The sequence below is a fragment of the Delphinapterus leucas genome, chromosome 11, assembly GCF_059928025.1.
Source record: "Delphinapterus leucas isolate spDelLeu-1000000601 "Yukka" chromosome 11, BTC_Dleu_Yukka2, whole genome shotgun sequence".
NCBI classification, from domain to species: Eukaryota; Metazoa; Chordata; class Mammalia; order Artiodactyla; family Monodontidae; genus Delphinapterus; species Delphinapterus leucas.
The window spans coordinates 83236585-83258291 of NC_143139.1; the positions used below are offsets into that span (position 1 = coordinate 83236585).

The 21707-nt window shown below is 35.9% G+C and overlaps 2 protein-coding genes across 2 annotated transcripts in view; one reads left to right on the forward strand and one right to left on the reverse strand.

Moving 5' to 3' along the window:
- Positions 1–16304, forward strand: part of PARPBP (PARP1 binding protein) — a 99029-nt gene extending 82725 nt beyond the window's left edge. Inside the window, exon 11 of the mRNA XM_022599977.2 lies at positions 425–16304. Within this exon, the coding sequence (XP_022455685.1) occupies positions 425–765 (341 nt within the window). The 3' untranslated portion in view covers positions 766–16304. The remainder of the gene's footprint in view (positions 1–424) is intronic.
- On the reverse strand, positions 1580–2579 carry PMCH (pro-melanin concentrating hormone). The gene is made up of 2 exons (XM_022599982.3): positions 2245–2579; positions 1580–1901 (listed from the first exon to the last, which is right to left on the reverse strand). The coding sequence occupies exons 1-2, from the start codon at positions 2491–2493 to the stop codon at positions 1695–1697; spliced, it is 456 nt and encodes a 151-aa protein (XP_022455690.1). The 5' UTR covers positions 2494–2579; the 3' UTR covers positions 1580–1694.
- Positions 16305–21707: the final 5403 nt, after the last annotated feature.

Sequence of the window (21707 nt, forward strand, 5' to 3'; positions counted from 1 at the left end):
CTAATTTGTTTTAACTTAAGTAAAACTAGATTTTTTTTTGCAATGTAAAGTTTTATATTTTTATAGACCTGAGTTTATTTAAAAAGTTATATCTAAGTACAAATATATGTATAGGAATAGGACTCAGTTTGATTTAACTAAATGTATTTAAGGAATAACTTGCAGCATTTAAGGATTAAGTGTTATGCATTCAGACAAAGCAAATTTATTGTTTGTAGGGATGAAAAGTGATATGGTAAAATGCAAAGAAATGTGATAGTAATATAGCTGTATTTGTTCATCATGTAATTTATATCATTATTTGATTGTAAATCATAAATTTTAAAATATTCTTTAGCCATTTAAAAAGTTTTTTGTAAAATTCTCATGTATAATAATTTTAAGTATTATATAATTTCTTTCCTCTTTTCATCTTGCATAACAGGAGGTGTAAATTCATCTGTTGGAAGACCAACAATTGGAACAAGTTCTGGAAATGTTCATCTGGACAGAAGTAAAAATGAAAAAGTGGCAAGAAAATCAATCAGTCTGACAGGAAATAAAGGCTCAAAAAGGAAACAGGTGGATTTGGATGATGAAAATATTCTCTGTGATAATGGAAACGAACCACCTCAACACAAAAATGTTAAGATACCTAAGGCATCAAAAGATTTGCAGAGTAAATTAGATGGCAAACTAGTTAGAGCTGCAAAAAGCAACAAATGTACCGCCAAGAACAAATTGATTACTGGCCAGACAAAGTTAACTCAGTTTTTTAGACTATGAATTTGTCTTTTATGTTCTTTAGGTTTATGTATATATAAAAACATTCACCAAAGGCATCTGCTTAATTTTTTTTTTTTTTTTTTTTTGTGGTACGCGGGCCTCTCACTGTTGTGGCCTCTCCCGTTGCGGAGCACAGACTCCGGACGTGCAGGCTCAGCGGCCATGGCTCACGGGCCCAGCCGCTCCGTGGCATGTGGGATCTTCCCGGACCGGAGTATGAACCCGTGTCCCCTGCATCGTCAGGCGGACTCTCAACCACTGCGCCACCAGGGAAGCCCCCATCTACTTAATTTTTAAGAGATCAAGGTGTAAATTATGGTGCTTTATTATTTTGGTCTGCAGTGTATGTAAGGTTAGCATGTTAAGCATTGTTTAAAAAATACTAGTAAGTCATAATTATGCAGAATATTCACAAAGTTTAATGCACAGGTAAAGCATATCATTTAGGTATATCTTAATACTACTTTCTTTGAAAACAGACATTTAAAATAATACAAGTCATAGTAACATTAAGGGCTTTTTTCCCCACAGGCAATTAAATGATTTTGTTTTCTTCTGAAATGATGATGTGGACCAACAGGTATCAGACTTGCCAGCAAGGTCGATAGACTCTTCCCAGCATACACCTGAGCACTGAAGGAAAAAAAAGCTTAAATTGTTTAAAGGACTAGTATCACACAAAATTGATTAGAAATGAAAGAATGGATCTAGTATAGCTAATTCTGAGTAAATCAAAATTATAGTAACTAATAACTAATTATAGTAACCAATTAAATACTTTTAAATTTCACATCTTTTGCAGGGGTCACTTAAAATCAAGTAAATTGAACCATGGTCTTGTTTGATTTTGTCGTGATTGGACCCAAATTCAATTAAATTCAGATTTCTATTTTATGATATTAAGATATAAGAATTGAATTTTAAAAAGACTACTCACTGTCAAAATCTCTCCTTCCTATAGGAAATTTAGCTGAGTTTTCTTCATCTGCAATTTCTCTCTTTTCTTGTATTGATTCAGTATTTTGAACTTCATTCTCAGCTGGAAAAGCTACAGATCCTTTTAGTGCAAGATAAGGTTTTATAGCCAGATTCAGTGGCAGACCATTATTTAAGAAATTGTGTTTGGAACCTGCATTCTGTAAAGAAAAGGTTGATTTGTGTTTTAGCTGTCTTATTGGGAATAGAACTATGATACAATTGTGTAATATTCTTATTGATCAAAGATGCTCTACACTGTTTTGACTCTAAAAAATATTTTAGATACAAGGTTTTCAGGGAATAAAAACCTTTTGAATAAGAGATGTTTTCCAGAATGGAAGAACAACCTGGTATGTAGGAAATTTGATCAATTGTCCTAATGCATATTGTGACTTTTTTCACATACTTCTGCTTATAAAAGTATCGACTTTACTTCCAAAGGATTCATAAACATCATTCAAATTTCCACTGAAATAAAGGATAAGTCACATTGCCACTTACCTTTGAATTTTTGTTTTCCTCATCATTCATGAAATTGCTCTCATCATTCTTATATTCCTCCAGGGAAGGAACAACAATTGATTTTTCTTCAGTATCTTCCTTCTGAAAGGCTTTCCCCAACCTCAGTGTTTTAAATACCATGTCATCTTCTAAATTTCTTATTGACTTGGAGGCTGAAGGCGAAACACCTTGAGAAAGCAAAGAAAAAGTTAGTATTAATATGTAGGAAGAGAAACTCATTTTTGCCATTCTTAGTTTGATGTTTGCATGGAGTCAAACAAGGATGTGTAAAATGAGGTAAAATTTCTCAACCTGCTTTGTAAATGATTCCTACCTTTATATATTTTCCAGCTTGAATAGAAAGCACTTGAAAGACTTAGACTTTTGTCATTTTAAAAATGACTCATTAGATAGAAGCTAACTTTTTGTATAGCTGCTAATACTTACACTGTTTGGGTTTTAGTGGCATATTGTTTATTTTGAGTGTGAATTTTCTCAGAATCTGATTAAGATCTTTGGTAGAGAGCTTCTGTTGAGGAGATTATAGTCTCTTGAAAATGGGTTGTTATTAAGGAAGACCACAGGACATCAGGCTCTCCATATTCTTGTTTATTCATATTGTTCCCTTCTGTTTATTTTCTGATTAAGTAAAATATGAAAACTAAAGTTATTTCTTTCACTCAGGATAATAAGCATCAAAGTTTAAATACATTTAATCCTGATTAAGTGGAAATAATCTTCAGAAAGAATTTTTTCCATAAATGCTCGGAATAGCCTTTGGTATTTAAAGTATATATGCCTGTCAGTATGAACAAAAAGTCATTCATGTTATATCTAAAATTGACCTGTCAGGTGTGTTTTATCTCTATATTTACAAAAGGGTATTACTGATATTTATTAATGAGTTTAGCAATTAATGAATAAGAAGTCCATGAAGAGAATATTTATGTGCTCCATAAATGTTAATTTTGGATAATATGTTGTATGATTTTTAATTAAACATTTCAGAGTTAATTTGTAATGTTGGCCCTGTAGAGTAAGAGAATACATTCTTGTGTATGTCTTCTGGTATATATGTGCAATAGTTTTTCTAGGGTATATTTCTACTTATGGAATTGCTGGGTCTTGGAGTATGTACATTTCAGCTTTATTAATGCCAAAATGGTTACAGAATAGTAGTAACCAATTTAAACTCCCACCTGCAGGTTATGAGAGTTCTTACTGCTCCAGGTTCTAGTTAACACTTGGGTATCTTATTGTGCTTTTAATGTTTATTTCTCTAATTACCAAAGACGTAGGATGCCTTTTCATGTGCTTAAGTAAAATGCCTTTTAAAGAAAAATTTGTCTATTTCTCTATCAGATTGTTTGGGTTTTTCTTGTTGATTCATGGGAGTTCTTTATATATGCTGGATATTAATTCTTTGTTAGTTGTATATGTTTAAAATATTGTATTTTTTCTCACACTTCTTATCTTTTGAACTGCTTCATGGTGTCTTTTGGTGAACTAAACTCCTTAATTTTAATGTTTAAATTTCTTTTTTTTTTTCTTTTTATGGTTAGTATTTATGTTATTTGGAAATCCTTCCAAACCCTGAGGTCATTATCATACTTCTATATATTCTAAAAGTTTAAGTGTTTTGACTTTCACATTTAAATTTTTAATTCATCTAGAATCTTGTGTGTGAGAAAGAAATTTTAACTTTTCCAAATGTCCTTATATATTTCTTTTTTTTTAAACATCTTTATTGGAGTATAGTTGCTTTACAGTGGTGTGTTAGTTTCTGCTTTATAACAAAGTGAATCAGTTATACATATACATATATCCCCATAGCTCTTCCCACTTGTGTCTCCCTCCCTCCCACCCTCCCTATCCCACTCCTCTAGGTGATCACAAAGCACCGAGCTGATCTCCCTGTGCTATGCGGCTGCTTTCCACTAGCTATCTGTTTTACATTTGGTAGTGTATCTATGTCCATGCCACTCTCTCACTTTGTCCCAGCTTACCCTTCCCCCTCCCCGTGTCCTCAAGTCCATTCTCTAGTAGGTCTGTGTCTTTATTCCCGTCTTGCCCCTAGGTTCTTCATGACCTTTTTTCTTTTTATGTCCTTATATATTTCTTGAATAATTCATCCTGTCTCCACTAATCTGCAATGCCATCTCTGCAGTATATTAGGCTTCTATACATGTGTAGGTCTCTTTCTGAACTCTCTATTCCACTGCCAAATCTACAGTATTATTTATTATTACTACAACTTTAAAATAACTTTTTTTTTACATCTTTATTGGAGTATAATTGCTTTACAATGGTATGTTAGTTTCTGCTTTATAACAAAGTGAATCAGTTGTACATATACATATGTTCCCATATCTCTTCCCTCTTGCGTCTCCCTCCCTCCCACCCTCCCTATCCCACCCCTCTAGGTGGTCACAAAGCACCGAGCTGATCTCCCTGTGCTATGCAGCTGCTTCCCACTAGCTATCTGTTTTATGTTTGGTAGTGTATATATGTCCATGCCACTCTCTCACTTTGTCACAGCTTACCCTTCCCCCTCCCCATATCCTCAAGTCCATTCTCTAGTAGGTCTTTGTCTTTATTCCTGTCTTACCCCTAGGTTCTTCGTGACATTTTTTTTTTCTTAGATTCCATATATATGTGTTAGCATACGGTATTTGTCTTTCTCTTTCTGACTTACTTCACTCTGTATGACAGACTCTAGGTCCATCCACCTCACTACAAATAACTCAATTTCGTTTCTTTTTATGGCTGAATAATATTCCATTGTATATATGTGCCACATCCATCTTCTTTATCCATTCATCCGATGATGGACACTTAGGTTGCTTCCATGTCCTGGCTATTGTAAATAGTGCTGCAGTGAACATTATGATACATGACTCCTTTTGGATTATGGTTTTCTCAGGGTATATGCCCAGTAGTGGGATTGCTGGGTCATATGGTAGTTCTATTTTTAGTTTTGTAAAGAACCTCCATACTGTTCTCCGTAGTGGCTGTATCAATTTACATTCCCACCAACAGTGCCACAGGGTTCCCTTTTCTCCACACCCTCTCCAGCATTTATTGTTTATAGATTTTTTGATGATGGCGATTCTGATCAGTGTGAGGTGATACCTCATTGTAGTTTCGATTTGCATTTCTCTAATGATTAGTGATGTTGAGCATCCTTTCATGTGTTTGTTGAAAATCTGTATATCTTCTTTGGAGAAATGTATTTAGGTCTTCTGCCCATTTTTGAATTGGGTTGTTTGTTTCTTTGATATTGAGCTGCATGAGCTGTTTGTATATTTTGGAGATTAATCAATCCTTTGTCAGTTGCTTTGTTTGCAAATATTTTCTCCCATTCTGAGCATTATCTTTTCTTCTTGTTTATGGTTTCCTTTGCTGTGCAAAAGCTTTTAAATTTCATTAGGTCCCATTTGTTTATTTTTGTTTTTATTTCCATTTCTCTAGGAGGTGGGTCAAAAAGGATCTTGCTGTGATTTATGTCATAGTGTTCTGCCTATGTTTTCCTCTAACAGTTTTATAGTGTCTGGCCTTACATTTAGGTATTTAATCCATTTTGAGTTTATTTTTGTATATGGTGTTAGGGAGTGTTCTAATTTCATTCTTTTACATGTAGCTGTCCACTTTTCCCAATACCAGTTATTGAAGAGGCTGTCTTTTCCCCATTGTATATTCTTGCCTTCTTTGTCAAAGATAAAGTGACCATATGTGCGTGGATTTATCTCTGGGCTTTCTATCCTGTTCCATTGATCTATATTTCTGTTTTTGTGCCAGTACCAGACTGTCTTGATTACTGTAGCTTTGTAGTGTAGTCTGAAATCAGGGAGCCTGATTCCTCCAGCTCCGTTTTCTTTTCAAGATTGCTTTGGCTCTTCAGGGTCTTTTGTGTTTCCATACAAATTGTGAAATTTTTTGTTCTACTTCTGTGAAAAATGCCATTGGTAGATAATTTATTTTCTTATTCACGAACATGAATACAAAGTACAAAGGTATTTTTCCATATTTATTTTGAACTTCTTTAATCTTTTAATGACATTTTGTTGTTTTCTTCATAAAGGTCTTGCTTATCTTTTGTTGCAAGATTTATAATTGTTTATAATTTAATTATAATTAAGCTCCTTATTTTTAGTTATTATAAATTTTATCTTTTAAAATACCTTTTCTAGCATTATTGCTGGTTTGTACACATGCAGTTGGCTTTTGTTTAGTGCTCTTATATACAAAAAACTTGTTAAAGTCTTTAATTCCCTAATAATAATAATAATTATTATTTAATTCAATAGTTTATAAATGTATTAACTCTTTAAGGTTTTCCATGAAGACAGTTGATATAAATAATAAAATAATGACATTTTATTTCCTTCTTGCAAGCGTGTGTGTTTGTGTGTATTTATCTGTGTGTCTGTCCACGTGTGCGAACAGACTGAAACCTTCTGTAAATGTTGGACATGGAGATAAGATATCTTTGACGTATTACTTATTTTACAGAGAATGCTTTTAACTTTTCACCATCGAATATGATGTTTGCTCTAGATTTTTATGTAGACACCCTTTATAACTTGCAGGAAGTTCTTTTCTATTTCTGGCTTACTAATAACTTTTGTCATGAATTGTTGAATGTTATTGAATACTTTTTCTGTATCTATTGAAACGATCATACTTTTTCTCTTTCAGTGTTTCATTGAGAAAATGAACAGATTTTTCTCATGTTAAAGCAACCATGTGTTTATGAAACAAATCTTTTAAAATATTATTGTATTCAATTTGGTAATATTTGATTTATATATTTTTCATTTATTATCATGAGTGAGATTGATCTGTAATTTCCCTTTCTTCTATTGCCTTTGTCTGCCAAGGCATTAAGGTTGTACTAGCTTCATAAAATGAAGCAGGGGGCAGGGTTTATTCCTTTTTTTCTTCTCCTGTAAAGTGATGTGGGCTTGGTGTTTTGTTGGTGGGCTTAATGGTTGATTCACTTTTTTCAGAGTTGTAGGAACATTCAGCTTCTCTGTTTCTTTTTTTTTCTTTTTTTTTTTTGTGGTACGCGGGCCTCTCACCGCTGTGGCCTCTCCCGCCATGGAGCACAGGCTCCGGATGCGCAGGCCCAGCGGCCATGGCTCACAGGCCCAGCCACTTCGCGGCACGTGGGATCCTCCCGGACTGGGGCACAAACCCGTGCCCCCTGCATCGGCAGGCGGACCCCCAACCACTGTGCCACCACGGAAGCCCCTCTGTTTCTTTTTTAGTTTGTTTTAAGGATTTAAATTTTTATAGAATTTGTCCATTTCTCTTGTTTTCAAATATTCTAGTGTAAAGTTAGTTATGATATTTTCTTCTAAGTTTTTTAAGCCTTGCTTCATCTGTAGTTGTATTTCATTCTAATTATGCTTATTTGTGATCTTTTGGTCTCTGTCTCTCTCTCCTCTGCCTCTGTAATTTGATCACGCTTGCTATATAGGTTTATCAATTTTGCTGGCCTTTAAAAAACCTTTTGGCTTTGTTGATCTTCACTATATATTTTTTCTATTTTGTTAATTTCTGCTTTTTATTATTTCTTAAATTTGAGGTTCATTTTACTATTTTTCTAACTTACTAATTTAGAATAACTCATTAATATTTAGACTTTTAAAAAATACTGGCATTAAAGATTATACATCTCCCTTTATGTATCATTTTTATTAAGTCCCGCAATTTTTTTTTTTTTTTGGCTGTGCCCTGCAGCATGCGGCATCTTAGTTCCCAGACCAGTGATCGAACCCTTGCCCTATGCGTTGGGAGTGCAGAGTCTTAACCGTTGGATCTCCAGGGAAATCTCTTAAGTCCCACAGTTTTGATAGGTAGAATATTCAATGTTTAATTCCAAGTTTTTATAATTTTCATTATTATTTCTTCTTCAACCCGTTAATTACTTAGATATTTTTAGCATTTAGAATATATGGGAATTGAAACTTTGGGGGAGAGGATACCGAATTCCAAACAAATTGAGTTGTTGTCAGAAATCTTGTTCTATAAATTATAGAGTAATTGAAATCAGTATTAGGTTGAAGTATTTGCAAGTGATGATTTTCAACTGTTTTTGACATACAAATAGTAATTTCATATGGTTCAACATACAGAAACTTGCCTTATGGCCTATGATATCTTTATTTTGTGTAAAAGTTCTGAAAATTCTTGAAAAGCATATGTAGACATTATTTTTTTTAATAAATTTATTTATTTATTTATTTTTGGCTGCAATGGGTCTTCATTGCTGCATGTGGGTTTTCTCTAGTTGTGGCGAGTGGGGGCCTCTCTTCATTGTGGTGCACGGGCTTCTCATTGTGGTGGCTTCTCTTGTTGTGGAGCATGGGCTCTAGGCATGCAGGCTTCAGTAGTTGAGACATGTGGGCTCAGTAGTTGTGCTCGTGGGCTCTATAGAGCAGGCTCAGTAGTTGTGGCGAATGGGCTTAGTTGCTCCACGGCATGTGGGATCTTCCTGGACCAGGGATCAAACCCATGTCCCCTGCATCGGTAGGTGGATTCTTAACCACTACGCCACCAGGGAAGCCCTATGTATACATTATTTTTGAAAGCAGGGTTCTGTATGTGTCTAGAGGATGAAACATGATAATATGTTGTTCAAATCTTCTGTCTTATTGATTTTTTTGTCTGCATGAACTGTCAGTTACTGAGAGAGATATTTGCAAACCTTTCACTATGATAATGGGTTTATCTAATTATATTTGTAGTTTGTAATTTTTTTTTTTTTGCGGTACACGGGCCTCTCACTGCTGTGGCCTCTCCCGTTGCGGAGCACAGGCTCCAGACGCACAGGCTCAGTGGCCATGGCTCACAGGCCCAGCCGCTCTGCGGCATGTGGGATCTTCCCAGACTGGGGCACGAACCCGTGTCCCCTGCATCGGCAGGTGGACTCTCAACCACTGCGCTACCAGGGAAGCCCTGTAGTTTGTAATTTTTGCTTCATTTATTTTGAGCTTATGTTATTAGGACATTCAAATTAGAGATTGTTTTGTCTTTCCCATAAACCAAACTATGTGTCATGACCCTCTCTACGTTTATTAATGTGTTTATTACTATCACCTTTCCTGTATCATCTGTATGTCTTATATGTGTATGTTGAAAATATCATATAGCTGAATCTGGAATTTTTTATCTGACCTTCTTTGTCTTGGAGAGTTTAGTCCATTTACATTTATTCTGTTTACTGAATTACTAATATTCAGTACTACTGTCTTCTTTTGTGATTTTTATTTGTTCTAATATGTTTCCTCCTTCCCTTTCTTGCCTTGTGATTTACGTTTAATCTATTTCTCATTGTTTTAAAGGGTACCCTAGACATTTTAATATCATCTTCAGTTATTTACATTTAAAGTTAACCAGTATTTTTGTCCTCCTTGCAAATAATGTGAAGACCTGAAAATCCTTAACTCTGGTCACCACCATTCCTAATTTGTATGCTATTATTTTCAAAGATTTAAGTTCTATCTTGATTTTTTTAATGAAACAAATTAGGGATTATTTTATTATTTTATACAGTTAACATTGGTTTAGATTTACCTACAAGTTTACTATTATTTTCCTCACCATTTCCTTTTATATCTGAGATCTTTTTTTCTTTGGACAATCATTTATCTTCTTTCTGAAGTACATGTTTCTGAAGTATACTAAGTTAGATGCTAACTTAGTGAAGTTCTGTTAATAATAAACTAAGCTTTGTTTTGTTTTAATTAAATGTCTCTTGCTATTGAAAATTATTTTCATGACTATAAAATTACTCAGTTGACAGTTGTTTTCCCTTAGTACTTTATTATTGCTTCAATTCTTCTGGTTTTCATTGTTACTGCAGAGAATTCAGCTATTGGTTTTAATCATGATTCCTTTATATGTAATCTCTGTATTCTATCTAGCTGCTTTTAAAATCTTCTCTTTGACTTCATTGTTCTGCAGTTTTACATGATGTGTCTGGGCATGAATTTCTTATAATTTATCCTGGTTTAGGTTCTTGAATCTGAGGGTTGATGTTTTTCATGAATTCTGGAAAAGTATTAGTTATTATTTCTTTGAATATTTCTTCTCCCCTGTTCTCTTGTTTTTTCTTCTGGAATTCCCAATAGATATATATTGGGCCTGCCTGCTCACTCTATCCTCCATATCTTATAACCTCTGTTTCCTATTTTTCTCTTTCTCTCTGTGTGCTGCATTTTAAATAATTTCTTCAGAGTTGTATTCCAGTTCACCAGTACACTTTCACTTGTATTTAATCTGCTGTTTAACCTGTGCATTGAGCTTTGAATTTAACTTCTTATATTTTTTAAAAGTTCTAGTTGGTTTCTTTTCAGATCTGCCTGGTTCAATTATGGTTTTCTATTTTTTATTCATGTTTTCAATCTATTTTATTGTCTTAAATCTATTAAACATTTATTTATTTTTATCTTTAAACATTTTATATTTGTACCTAGTTATTCAAGTGTCTCGTATATTTGCTTATTTGATTCTGCAGTTTGTTACTTCTTCTGATCCTAGCTCATAATGTCTTCTTCATGTGTTTAGTGAATTTTTATTTTGTTCCTGTATTCATTGAGCTGCATCCAAAGGAAAATTTGAAATTCCTGTGTTTTCTTCTGCCAGGTGCCTGGAGCAGTACCAGTCCAGGACCACTTTATTTTATGGGGTTTTTTTGCCATGTCGGGTCTTATTTGAGGCATGCGGGACCTTCGTTGCGACATTCTGGATCTTTCGTTGCAGCGTGGGCTGTTCGTTGTGGCATGTGGGCTCTGTAGTTGTGGCACACGAGTTCTAGAGCGTGTGGGCTCTGTAGTTTGCGGCACATGGGCTCTCTAGTTGAGGTGCGTGGGCCCAGTAGTTGAGGCATAATGGGCTTATTTGCCCTGCAGCATGTGGGATCTTAGTTCCCCGACCAGGGATTGAACCTGCGTCCCCTGCATTGGAAGGCAGATTCTTAACCACTGGACCACCAGGGAAGTCCTTCCAGGGCCACTTTAAACCAAAATTTCTTCTTGCAGTTTTTCAGGCCACAGAGTTAGTGCAAGTACCAAACTAAGCGAGTATTCTTTTGTCATTAGGAGTTCTCTGGTGTGTGTGTGTGTGTGTGTGTGTAATTCCCCTCCCCCCACCCCCCACTTCTTCTCAGAGCCATTCCTGACACAGGCATGTTTCCTTCTACGGCCCACATGTGCTGTCTTCTCTTTCAGCACATGTGGGCCATTAAAACCAGGTGCTAAGCCACCAGGAATTCACAGAATCTCTGAGCAAATGCAGGCTCTAATCCTTGTTAACCCCTGTGGAATATTGCACTTTCTCTTTTCTGGCCTTCTGTGGTTTTTCTTATTTTACCACCAGTCCAGCCATACTTAGCATTTTCAGTTTTTTACTGAGAGGTGTTCTCTATACAAGTGGTCTGCCATGTTGCTGGAAATGGACGTCTCAATTCGTTCTTTAGTGGAATCTCTGCAAGGGAATTTGAATCCATTTGCACAAAATGTATATGGTATTGCATATTAAATTATTTCCTTTTAAACTCGTGTTATGGGGCTATATTTCAAATTCTTAAATGGTGCTGTTTAATATTCTGATTTCTTTAAATATATTTGATCAGAGATGGGTGTAGTTAGCTGCTAATTCTCTTGGGGACTATTTAAATCTAATTAGGTACATGTTTCCTGAGAGTGTATTTATAAATAAAAGACTTCGAAGTCCTCTGACTTCTTTGCTCTTAGGGCTGCCTTATTTTTTTAATGTTGTTAATTGTGCCCTGGTTTTTTTCCCAGGGTATGAACCTGCTTTGGAGGTGGCTGTTTAATCTAAAAAATTCCTCATTAATGGTAACCTTTTTTCTTAGCTGTTGTTCTGGAAGTGTAATAAATATTAACAATTATGTATTTTGTTTTAAATTTCCACCAGATGAATTGGTTTGGCTGATCTTCACCCAAAATTGGGACCAAATCCAAACCATTTTGACAGTTTAGAAAACTTAGTTAATGTTTTCCTTTATTTTGCTTAAATTGTCATAGTCTCTGAACATTATGAGGTTTTCCCATAACCATTTAATTACGGAGATAGTTTCCAGTTTTTTTAAATGATAATTTTTTTTAAACATTGGTTACTCTGATGTGCAATGGAGCATAGTAGATTTCTTTTCCATCGATGCTGAAAATTAAGTGTCCCCAAGTGGTAGAAAGGAACTTTGAAGAAGAAAAACTATTGCCAGATGGGCTTGGGTGGTTCAGAAAACCTTGGAAAGGCAAAAAGTTTATATCAAATGCAATCTTCATTTTCTGAATAACTACTACAAACACCATATATTTGTAAATCACTTTTTTGAAATTCTCTTTCCTTTAATTAACATATCTTTGCCATGTGATGCCAATAAATTCAATGCAACCCAAATTAGAGATTGGTCATTATTTTACTTAGAACCATGAATTTCTTAATGGCTAATTTTATGAGTCTTAAAACCAAGATTACTCATTTATATTATCAAAAGATATAAATAAACTTAGAATTCCTTCTCAAATTTATACAGTGAAAAACCCGTATACCTCCACCTAGATTCTACCATTAATTTATTAGTGTATTTGTTTTATTATCTGTCCATCTTTCTATCCCTCTAGTAATCATCTTGTTCTTTTAATGCACTTCAAAATATATTACATACATTAGTACACTTTCCACGAATTACTTCAACATGCATGTCATTAACTAGCTTTTAATATTTGTTTAGTTTTTTTCTTTTAAGGTAAAATTTACAAAAAATGTACAAATCACAAGTGTATGTTTCCTGAGTTTTGATAAATGCATATACCTATGTAACCTACACTCAAGATAAGACATTGTCATCACCCCAGAAAGTTATCTCTTGCCTCTTCATAGTTAATTGCCACTACTCACCCACCTCCACTCCTCACCCCAACCTTCAGCTCTGAGGAAATCACTGTTGTGATTTTTCCCACTGTGAATTAGTTTTGCCTGTTTTGGAATTATGCAGTATGTAATCTTTTGTGTAAGGCTTCTTTCACTCAACATGTTTGAGACATGAAGATATCCCCCTATACTTTGTCTAAAAGCTTTTAACTTTTACATTTAGGTCCTTGATCCACTTCAAATTAATTTTTGTGTGTGGTGTGATTGTGAGGTAGGGATTAAGTTCCTTTTCTCATATGGATGCCAAGCTGTTTAGGCACCATTTGTTGAAAAGATTCTCCTTCCCCTATTTTGTTGCTTTGGTGCCTTTATCAAAAATTAAGTGACCAAAAGTACAGACTTATTTTTGGGCCCTCTAATTTGTTTATTGATCTAACTGGTGCTTATCTCAGTACCATATTATCTTGATTACTGTAGTTTTAGAGTAATATTGAAGTCAAGAGTGTAAATGACTCAACTCGGTTCATTTTTAAAACTGATTTGGATATTCTGTGTCTCAACAAATTTCATCTTTGAAATCATAGTGTATATTTTCTTATCACACTGGAATTATTAAACTAGAAATGAATAACAGAAAAATACTAAGACTATCTACAAATGTTTAAATATTAACCGACATACTTTTGAATAATATGTGGTTCAAGAAAACAATCACAATATAAATTAGAAGATATTTTGAACTGGTGATAATGAAAACACAGCATAACTTGTGGGATTCAGTTAATACGTGCTTATAGGGAAATACATAGCTCTAAAATGCATATTTTGGAAAATAAAAAAGATTGGAAACGTCAATGATTTAAGCTTACATCTGAAGGAATTAGTGAAAGAATAGCAAAGTAAACCCAAAGAAAATATAAGGAATTATTAAATATAAGAGCAGGAATCAATAAAATAGAATGCAATCATACAATAGAAAAATTTAACGAAGCTAAAAGATTAGTAAATTGATGACTTGTAGCAAGACTGATCAAGAAAGAAGGACACACACAACTAATATCAGGTATGTAAAAAGGGAACATTGCTACAGATCTTATAGACATTAGATAGTATTATGAACAACTTTTTGCAAAGAAATTGTCAAATTTAGATGAGATGGATCAAGGATTGGCAAAATGTTTTTCTATAAAGGTCCACATGGTAAATATTCCAGGCTTTGTGGATTATACAGTTGCATCTGCTCAACTCTTTCACTGCAGCACAAAATCAGCCATGCACAATATGTGATGATTGGGTATGGCTGTGTCCCAGTAAAACTTTATTTACAAATATAGACAGCCTGAGGGCCATAGTTTGCTGACCCCTGAACTAGACAAATGCTGTAGACAAAGAGACATAAGACTGGCACAAGAAGAAATAGAAAATCTAAATATTTCTATATCTATTAAGGAAATTGAATCTATAAATTAAAACGCTTTGTCACAAAGAAAACTCTAGGCCCAAATGACTTCGCTGATAAATTCTTCCAAACAATAATAACAATCTTACAAAAAGTGTCAGAAAATAAGAAAAGAGGAACAGTTTCTGTGTAGCTCTGTAATGTATCAACTTGCCTAGCCTCAGTTACACTTTCCAAAATTTCTGTCCTTCTAGTTGGAGTGGGCCACAAGAGACATTCTTGTGTGAGATTTGGAGGATAGAAATGAAGCAGCGGCCATTTTTTAACTCATACATGGTATTGCTTACCTGTCGGCTCACCTGGTTGGCTTGGGGCAGCAGTCAGACCTGCAATTCCCCTGAATCCACTTTCCATTTCTCTGACTCCTGGGATATGTGCATGTGTGTAGCTCTGTGATAAAGGGCACTAACTTTCCTGCAGGACATCCATACCATCAATGTCAGATGCAGCAAGATCTGATAAGAGTTTCAGTCTGTCCTTATTGGTTTCAACTTGCTTGTGGATTCCAGCTTGTCCTTGCTCTTCCCTACCTTACATCCATCTTTCCTTTTCAACTGTTTGAAGCCCTGTGGACTCCAGCATCAAATGAAAGAATCTTATGAAGACTGCTTAATTAGCTTCCACAGTTGCACAATATCAAATCCCTGTAACAAATCGTGTATGTTTATATATAAGTATACATGCATATATGTGTGTGTGGTTCTGTTTCTCTGATTGAATCCTGATACATTTACTTACTCTTTTTATGAGTCTAGCATAAACTTGGTACCAAAACCTGACCAGGATGTTATAAGAAGGGAAAATTATAGGCCAATCTTTCTCACGAACATAGATGTAAAAATTCTAAACAAAATATTATCAAACAATCCAGTTATATGAAAAAGGTCACCTTTCACGACGAGATGAAGTTTATTTCGGCATTGTAACGTGGTTTAACTTTTTAAAACATCAATTAAATTCAGCAAATTAAATGAATAAAGGAGAAAAGAAATGATCGTCTCAATAAATGAAGAAAAGCACAGTGATCAGCTGTGTCCAGTGCTGCTGGGTGAGTAAGATGAGAACTGAGAATTTATCTTTGATTTGGACACGTGCTAGCCACTGGTGACCTTAATGAAGTTTCTCAGTGACTCTGGTAGAGACCAAATCCCAATAGGAGAGGATTTAAGAAAGAATGGGAAGAGAATAAGTGGCAATGGTGAATATAAGCAATATGCCAACAGTTTACACTGAGGAATGCAGAAAAATTGGGCTGCAGGCAGAAAAGGGTGTGGTGTCAAGGGAAGATTTCTTTTTAAAATGGAAGACATTATAGCATGGTGATAAGCAAGAGAAAGAAGTGGCATGCTGAATTTGTGGGACTGAACTAACAGGAGGTTTTACAAGCTATTGACTGGAGTAAAAATGAGATTCATTCCCATTCCCAACACTTAAGTATGTGTGGTGGTAAAAAGATCACTGAAGTGGAGAAGGCCAGAAGGGTGTTGATTACGCAGAAGAGTGGAAAGGGAGGAGAGGGGAAGCACAGAGCCATTTGGAGATGAGAGTGTGTGGGAGATAGATGACTAGAGGGGCTCGTATTTGGATGGAGAGCAAGGATGACGGTATATGGAGTGGTAGATTTGTCTGGCAAGAGAATTAGTCCTGGTGTTTCCTTAGAAAGGGGTCTCTCTCTCTCTCTCTCTCTCTCTCTCTCTCTCTCTCTCTCTCTCTCTCTCTCGTTTATGTAGTTGGCAGGGAAGGATATCTCCTGGTGGGCATTTATGCCACTCAAAATTCAGCAGTTGGAATTAAGAGGTTACACTTCTGAAAGAGTTTGAATCTGTATGCTGAGTTGTCTCCATTCTTTCCAGGAAGAATCCGTTTTAGTCTGTCTTTAATTTGAGGGTTCAGAGGAGAGATTGAAGGCTTCCAGAACCCAGCCTTGCATGGAGTGCTTAGAGATTCTTCATGTATATGGGGCTCAGCTGAGAGTTGTGGAGACCATAAAGCTCTTCAGTTTTGCTCTAACAGTGGGGTTGGGTAGGGGTTCTTCCCACCATGCTCAGTGCAGTGGATTTGTGGGATGGTAGGTGGGAGATGTGGGGAGAGTTGATGATGCTGAACAGGAATTAGTCCAGTGAATATGAGACCAGGTGAGTAGGAACATTGGTATCCTCAAACTTTGTTCCACTGTTGCAACTGCTAAATGTGGGTTAATTGATTTAAATATTTATATTGCTATAGTATGTATTTGAGTGACGGGCCTGCCTTGCATACACTTTCCTCCTTTTAGTTAACTGTGTAAACATTTGAATTCGTCTCTGTCTACGAAGGCTAGTGGACTGGCTTTTCCCTGAGTCTCATAACTAGATGATATGTTGCTATTAGTGTCATATAAGCACAATTAATAACATTTTTTAAACGGCCAAATGAAGAGCCAGTCTAGTGAATTACGCATTACCAGTTTTTAGAGCTTAGACTAATATCTTGATAATTGCCTTAAAACTTTAATGCAACAAATCAAGGTAAAAGTAACATCAAGAGTTATATGAACATGCTTGAGATTATGTTTCTGGCCAAATTTTTCAATTTCTTGCCAAGATGATTCTTGGATATTGTTTTGATTCTTTGCAATTTTGGAGTCATATGATAGCATCCTTCCAAAGTACCAATCTGATGATAGCTCTTAATATTGCATTACCTAAAAGGATTATTGCATTGTATACACTGATTCATAATTTCAGGCTTCCTCACCATTTTGGTAAATACTGCATTGAATCTTCATTGTTGCACATGTTAGGAATCCTAGTATTTGTACTCTCATGACTGTCTCAAGCCCTTAGACATTCTTGATTATCATGTTGAGAACTCTAGACTCTCACATTTTGAAATGCAGTGGTTTCTCCTATGTAGGATGAATATGAGATTCAGTTTTTCTACTTCATTTTCTTCTGTTTGTGGTAGAGATTAGATAAGATAGAAGCATCTTGATATTGATTTACATGCCATTCTTTTCTTTCTGTTTAGGTACAGTGCTCTTTTCTGCCATCACAAATTTGTTCATGTTATTCTCCACTCTTAGAACTCCCTCATCTTGTCTCTCCACCCATCTAAATCTCAAATATTCTTCAAGACCTTTCTCTTTTTCTTAACTCCTACTTTTGTAATGCATAATCATCCCATTTAGAAAATAATTGTTAGTTATATTTATTAGTTTATCAAGGCCCTACATATCTGCAGAAGCTTGCATTGATAGCTTCAGTCGTTCATTGTTTCCTATATCCGTACCATGTAATTTTGCTTTCCCATCTTGGGCAGGGTGACCTGCCCACTCCTTGACTTTGGCCTCAGGTAGGTGACTTGCTGTAACTAATGAAGCAGTCTTTCACATTGGGGGATTCCCTCTTGAACCTCTGCCATCACCATGAGAACATTCCCCTGCTAGCTCGCTGCAGAGAGGACCACATGGGGCAGAGCCCCAGTTGTCACAGCCGAGGCCATCCTCAGCAGACATCCATTCAAATAACAGACTTTAGAGCAAGTCCAGCTGAGGTCAGCAGTGCTTCCTGGCAGACTCCCAGCAGACTCCAGAAACACAAGCTATAGGATGAAGTTTTGTGTGTGACATAGCATTACTGTAGCAGTAGATAATTGATGCAAATGTCCTACGTGGCCTGGCCCATGCCTTCCTTGCTAAGTTTATTTCTTATTCTTCCCTACTTCTTTCATCACTCTCCAGCCATATTGCCCTTTTTTTGTTCCTCTTAAATGCCAAGATAATTTTTGGCTTAAGATCTCTGCCCTGCTGTCCCCTCTGTCAGGAGCATCTTCCTCCTGTTATCTGTGTGGGCATCGTCGTGAGGTTCGTAATGTCCTACTTTCTGAGATTGCTTCCTTGTCTCCACTGCCTAGGGGAACCTCCTTCCCAGTTATTCCCTATTCCATTTCACTCTTTATTTTCTTCACTGTGCTTATTATTTTCTAAACTTATTTGTTTACATGTTTATTGTCCATCTCCCCCAATGTCCCTGAGGTAGGGACCTTGTTTTTTTATCCCCAATATCAAGAATAGAGTCTGCCATATAATAGACTTTCAATAAGTAAGAGATAAATGTATGAATAAATTTTTATTAAGAGGCCAGATGGGACAAGGTATGATAGGTTCTAGAATATGATAGAGTATTGTATTGATTTCCTAGGGCTGCTGTAACAGATTTCCATAGACTTGATGGCTTGAAACAACAGAAATGTGCTTTTCATAGTTCTGGAGGCCAGAAGTCTGAAGTCAAGCTGTAGGCAGAGCCACACTCCCTCCACAGGCTCTGACATGGTCTTCTCTGTGTCTGTCCTCTGTGTGTCTGTCCCCAATATCCCTCTGCCCCTCTTTTATTCATGTGATGACATTTAGAGCCCGCCAGGATAATCTAGGATTACCTCTTCATCTCAAGATCCTTAACTTTAGTCACATCTACAAAGATAGTTTTTCCCCTAATAAGGTTTCATTCAGAGATTTGACATGAATACATTTGGGGGTGGTGGTGGCAGTATATTCTGGCCTACCGCAAGCATAGATATGATAAACTCTAGCATGTGGGAGGCAGAATAGCATCGTTTAAGATCCTGTGCTGTGGAGCCAGAGTGTCTGGGTTTGAATCTTTCAGTTTTGCCACTTATTGTATGCATGTGACCTTGTTACTTAACCTCTCTGCTTAGTTCCTCTCCTGAAAAACGCAGGTAATGTTGGTACCTACTGCAGAAGCTTGTTGTGAGAATTGATATGTAAGCACTTAGTTGTTCCTGGGACATAGTAAGTGTTCAGTAAATATCATTACACTTGTAAAGCAATACCTACTGAGCATTTCCAATGTGCCAAGCTTTGTGCTAAGCACAATTTGTATCTTAGCTAATTCAATCCTCACAACAACCCTATGAGGTAGAGACTAAGCCACTTGCTCAGGATCGTACATCTAGAAAGTGGTAGAGGTAAGAGTCAACTTAGTGTCTCATGACTCTGTCCTCTTAACCACTTCATATATAGTTTCTCTGCTGCTGCTGCTGTTATTTTAAAATAATTGCTGTGAGATTTCTTTTGGCTATTAACATTTCCAGGAAAACCAGAGATTTCTGGATGATGTGAATCAGAGTAGAAATCATGAATCTTTATAGCCTTTTTTTTAACCATTTTTTAAATTGAAGTTAGTTAATTTACAATATTGTGTTAGTTTCAAGTATACAGCAGAGTGATTCAGTTACACACACACACACACACACACACACACACATATATATATTCTTTTTAAGATACTTTTCCATTATAGGTTATTAAAAGATATTGAATATAGTTCCCTGTGCTATACAGTATGTCCTTGTTGTTTATCTATTTTATATATAGTAGTATGTATATGTTAATCCCCAACTCCTTATTTATCTCTCCCCCCACCTCCCTGCTATCCGGTAACCATAAGTTTGTTTTCTCTGTCTGTGAGTCTATTTCTGTTTTGTAAGTAAGTTCATTTGTATAATTTTTTTAGATTCCACATACAAGTGATATGATATTTGTCTGACTTACTTCACTTAATATGATAATCTCTAGGTCCATCCATGTTGCTGCAAATGTATCGTCTTATTTAAGTAGACCTTCTTTTGGTAATATAATAGTTTGGTAGTCAAGACCTTTTTATGAAACATGAATTGGCTGGGAAAGATTATGGAGACACCCACCCCCTCTTTAGATATCTATGTATGTCGAACTAGCTAGCTAGCCTCTTCCTGTTATCTTGCTCAGTGCAGAATATACTTGACAAATCTCCTTTTAGAAGCTTTTAGTAGAAGCACCTGCTTATCTACCATTTGTTGTTGTTGGAAGTATCCATGAGATCAGCTTTTAACCAGTTGTATATATTGCATAATTAAAACACTGAATTAAGAAAGGTCCTTTGTAAGATTGAGAAGTATCTGCTTCTGGTCTGTTAGAATGTAAGGGAACTGAGGGCCAGGAATTTTGTCAGTTTTGTTCCATTCTGTACCCCACCTTGGCCCCAACAGTGTCTTCAATATTGCACGCAGAGTACACCTTTAAAAGTGCAAGTCAGATCACTTCAAAATCCTCTGAAGGTTTCGCATCATTCTTAGAATTATATTCAAGGTCCTTATATTGCTTTCCAAGCTGCTTCTTGATCTGCTGCCCTCTCTGACTTTCTGATCTCGTCTTCTACACTCCTAAGTTTGCTCACTCATCTTCAGGCACATTAGCTTATTATTTGCTGTTCCGGGAACATGCAAGTTCCTTGAACTTGCTCTTTCCTTGCCTGAAACTCTCTTTCCTCAGGTATCTGCTGGCTTGCCCCTTCATCTCCAAATTTTGTCTCAAATGTCATCTTTTCAGTAAGGTTTTCCCTAACCAGCCATTTCCCTCTACACCCTGCCCCTCTTACCTGCTTTTTCTCCATAGAACTTAGTAACATGTGACATGCTATATATTTTACTTATTTCTTTGTTGACTGGGTGTCTCTATCCACCAAAATGTAAATTCCATGAGGACGGGGCTTATATCAGTTTGTTCCTTGCTGTATCCCTAGTGCTTTAAATGGGTTTGGTACATAGTTAGCGCTCAGTAAACATATATTGAATAATTGAATAAATGTGCTGCAGTGTGACAGTCCCATTAACCATCCAGCACAGATTGAGCTGGGATACGGCCTGCCTACCTAACACTATTATGGAGATATTATTTCCATGGATCTATTTGTATTCTAAATGTTTGATTTTATAACTTTAATATTGTGTACTTGAAATGTTGTTAGTTCTCTGTATAGTTAACGATGGCTAAACTCTCTTCTACCCTTTCTTTAAGCACAACTTGGTGGAGTGGAATTCCCAGGCAAACAACCTGTTAACCATCTTTCTTGGATTTCACTTAGTTGTGTATATTTTGGGGGCAGTACTAGCAGGGGAAAAGGGACATTGTTTATTGGAAGGGCATAAGTTAGACTTCCCCATTTGCTATTTCAAACTCCCACAAATTCTTAATTGAAATTTTAATAAAAGCCAAATGAGGCTATATAGCATAAGATGAGGACAGGGTAATGTAGCGTAGTTGCACTAACCACGTTTCAAG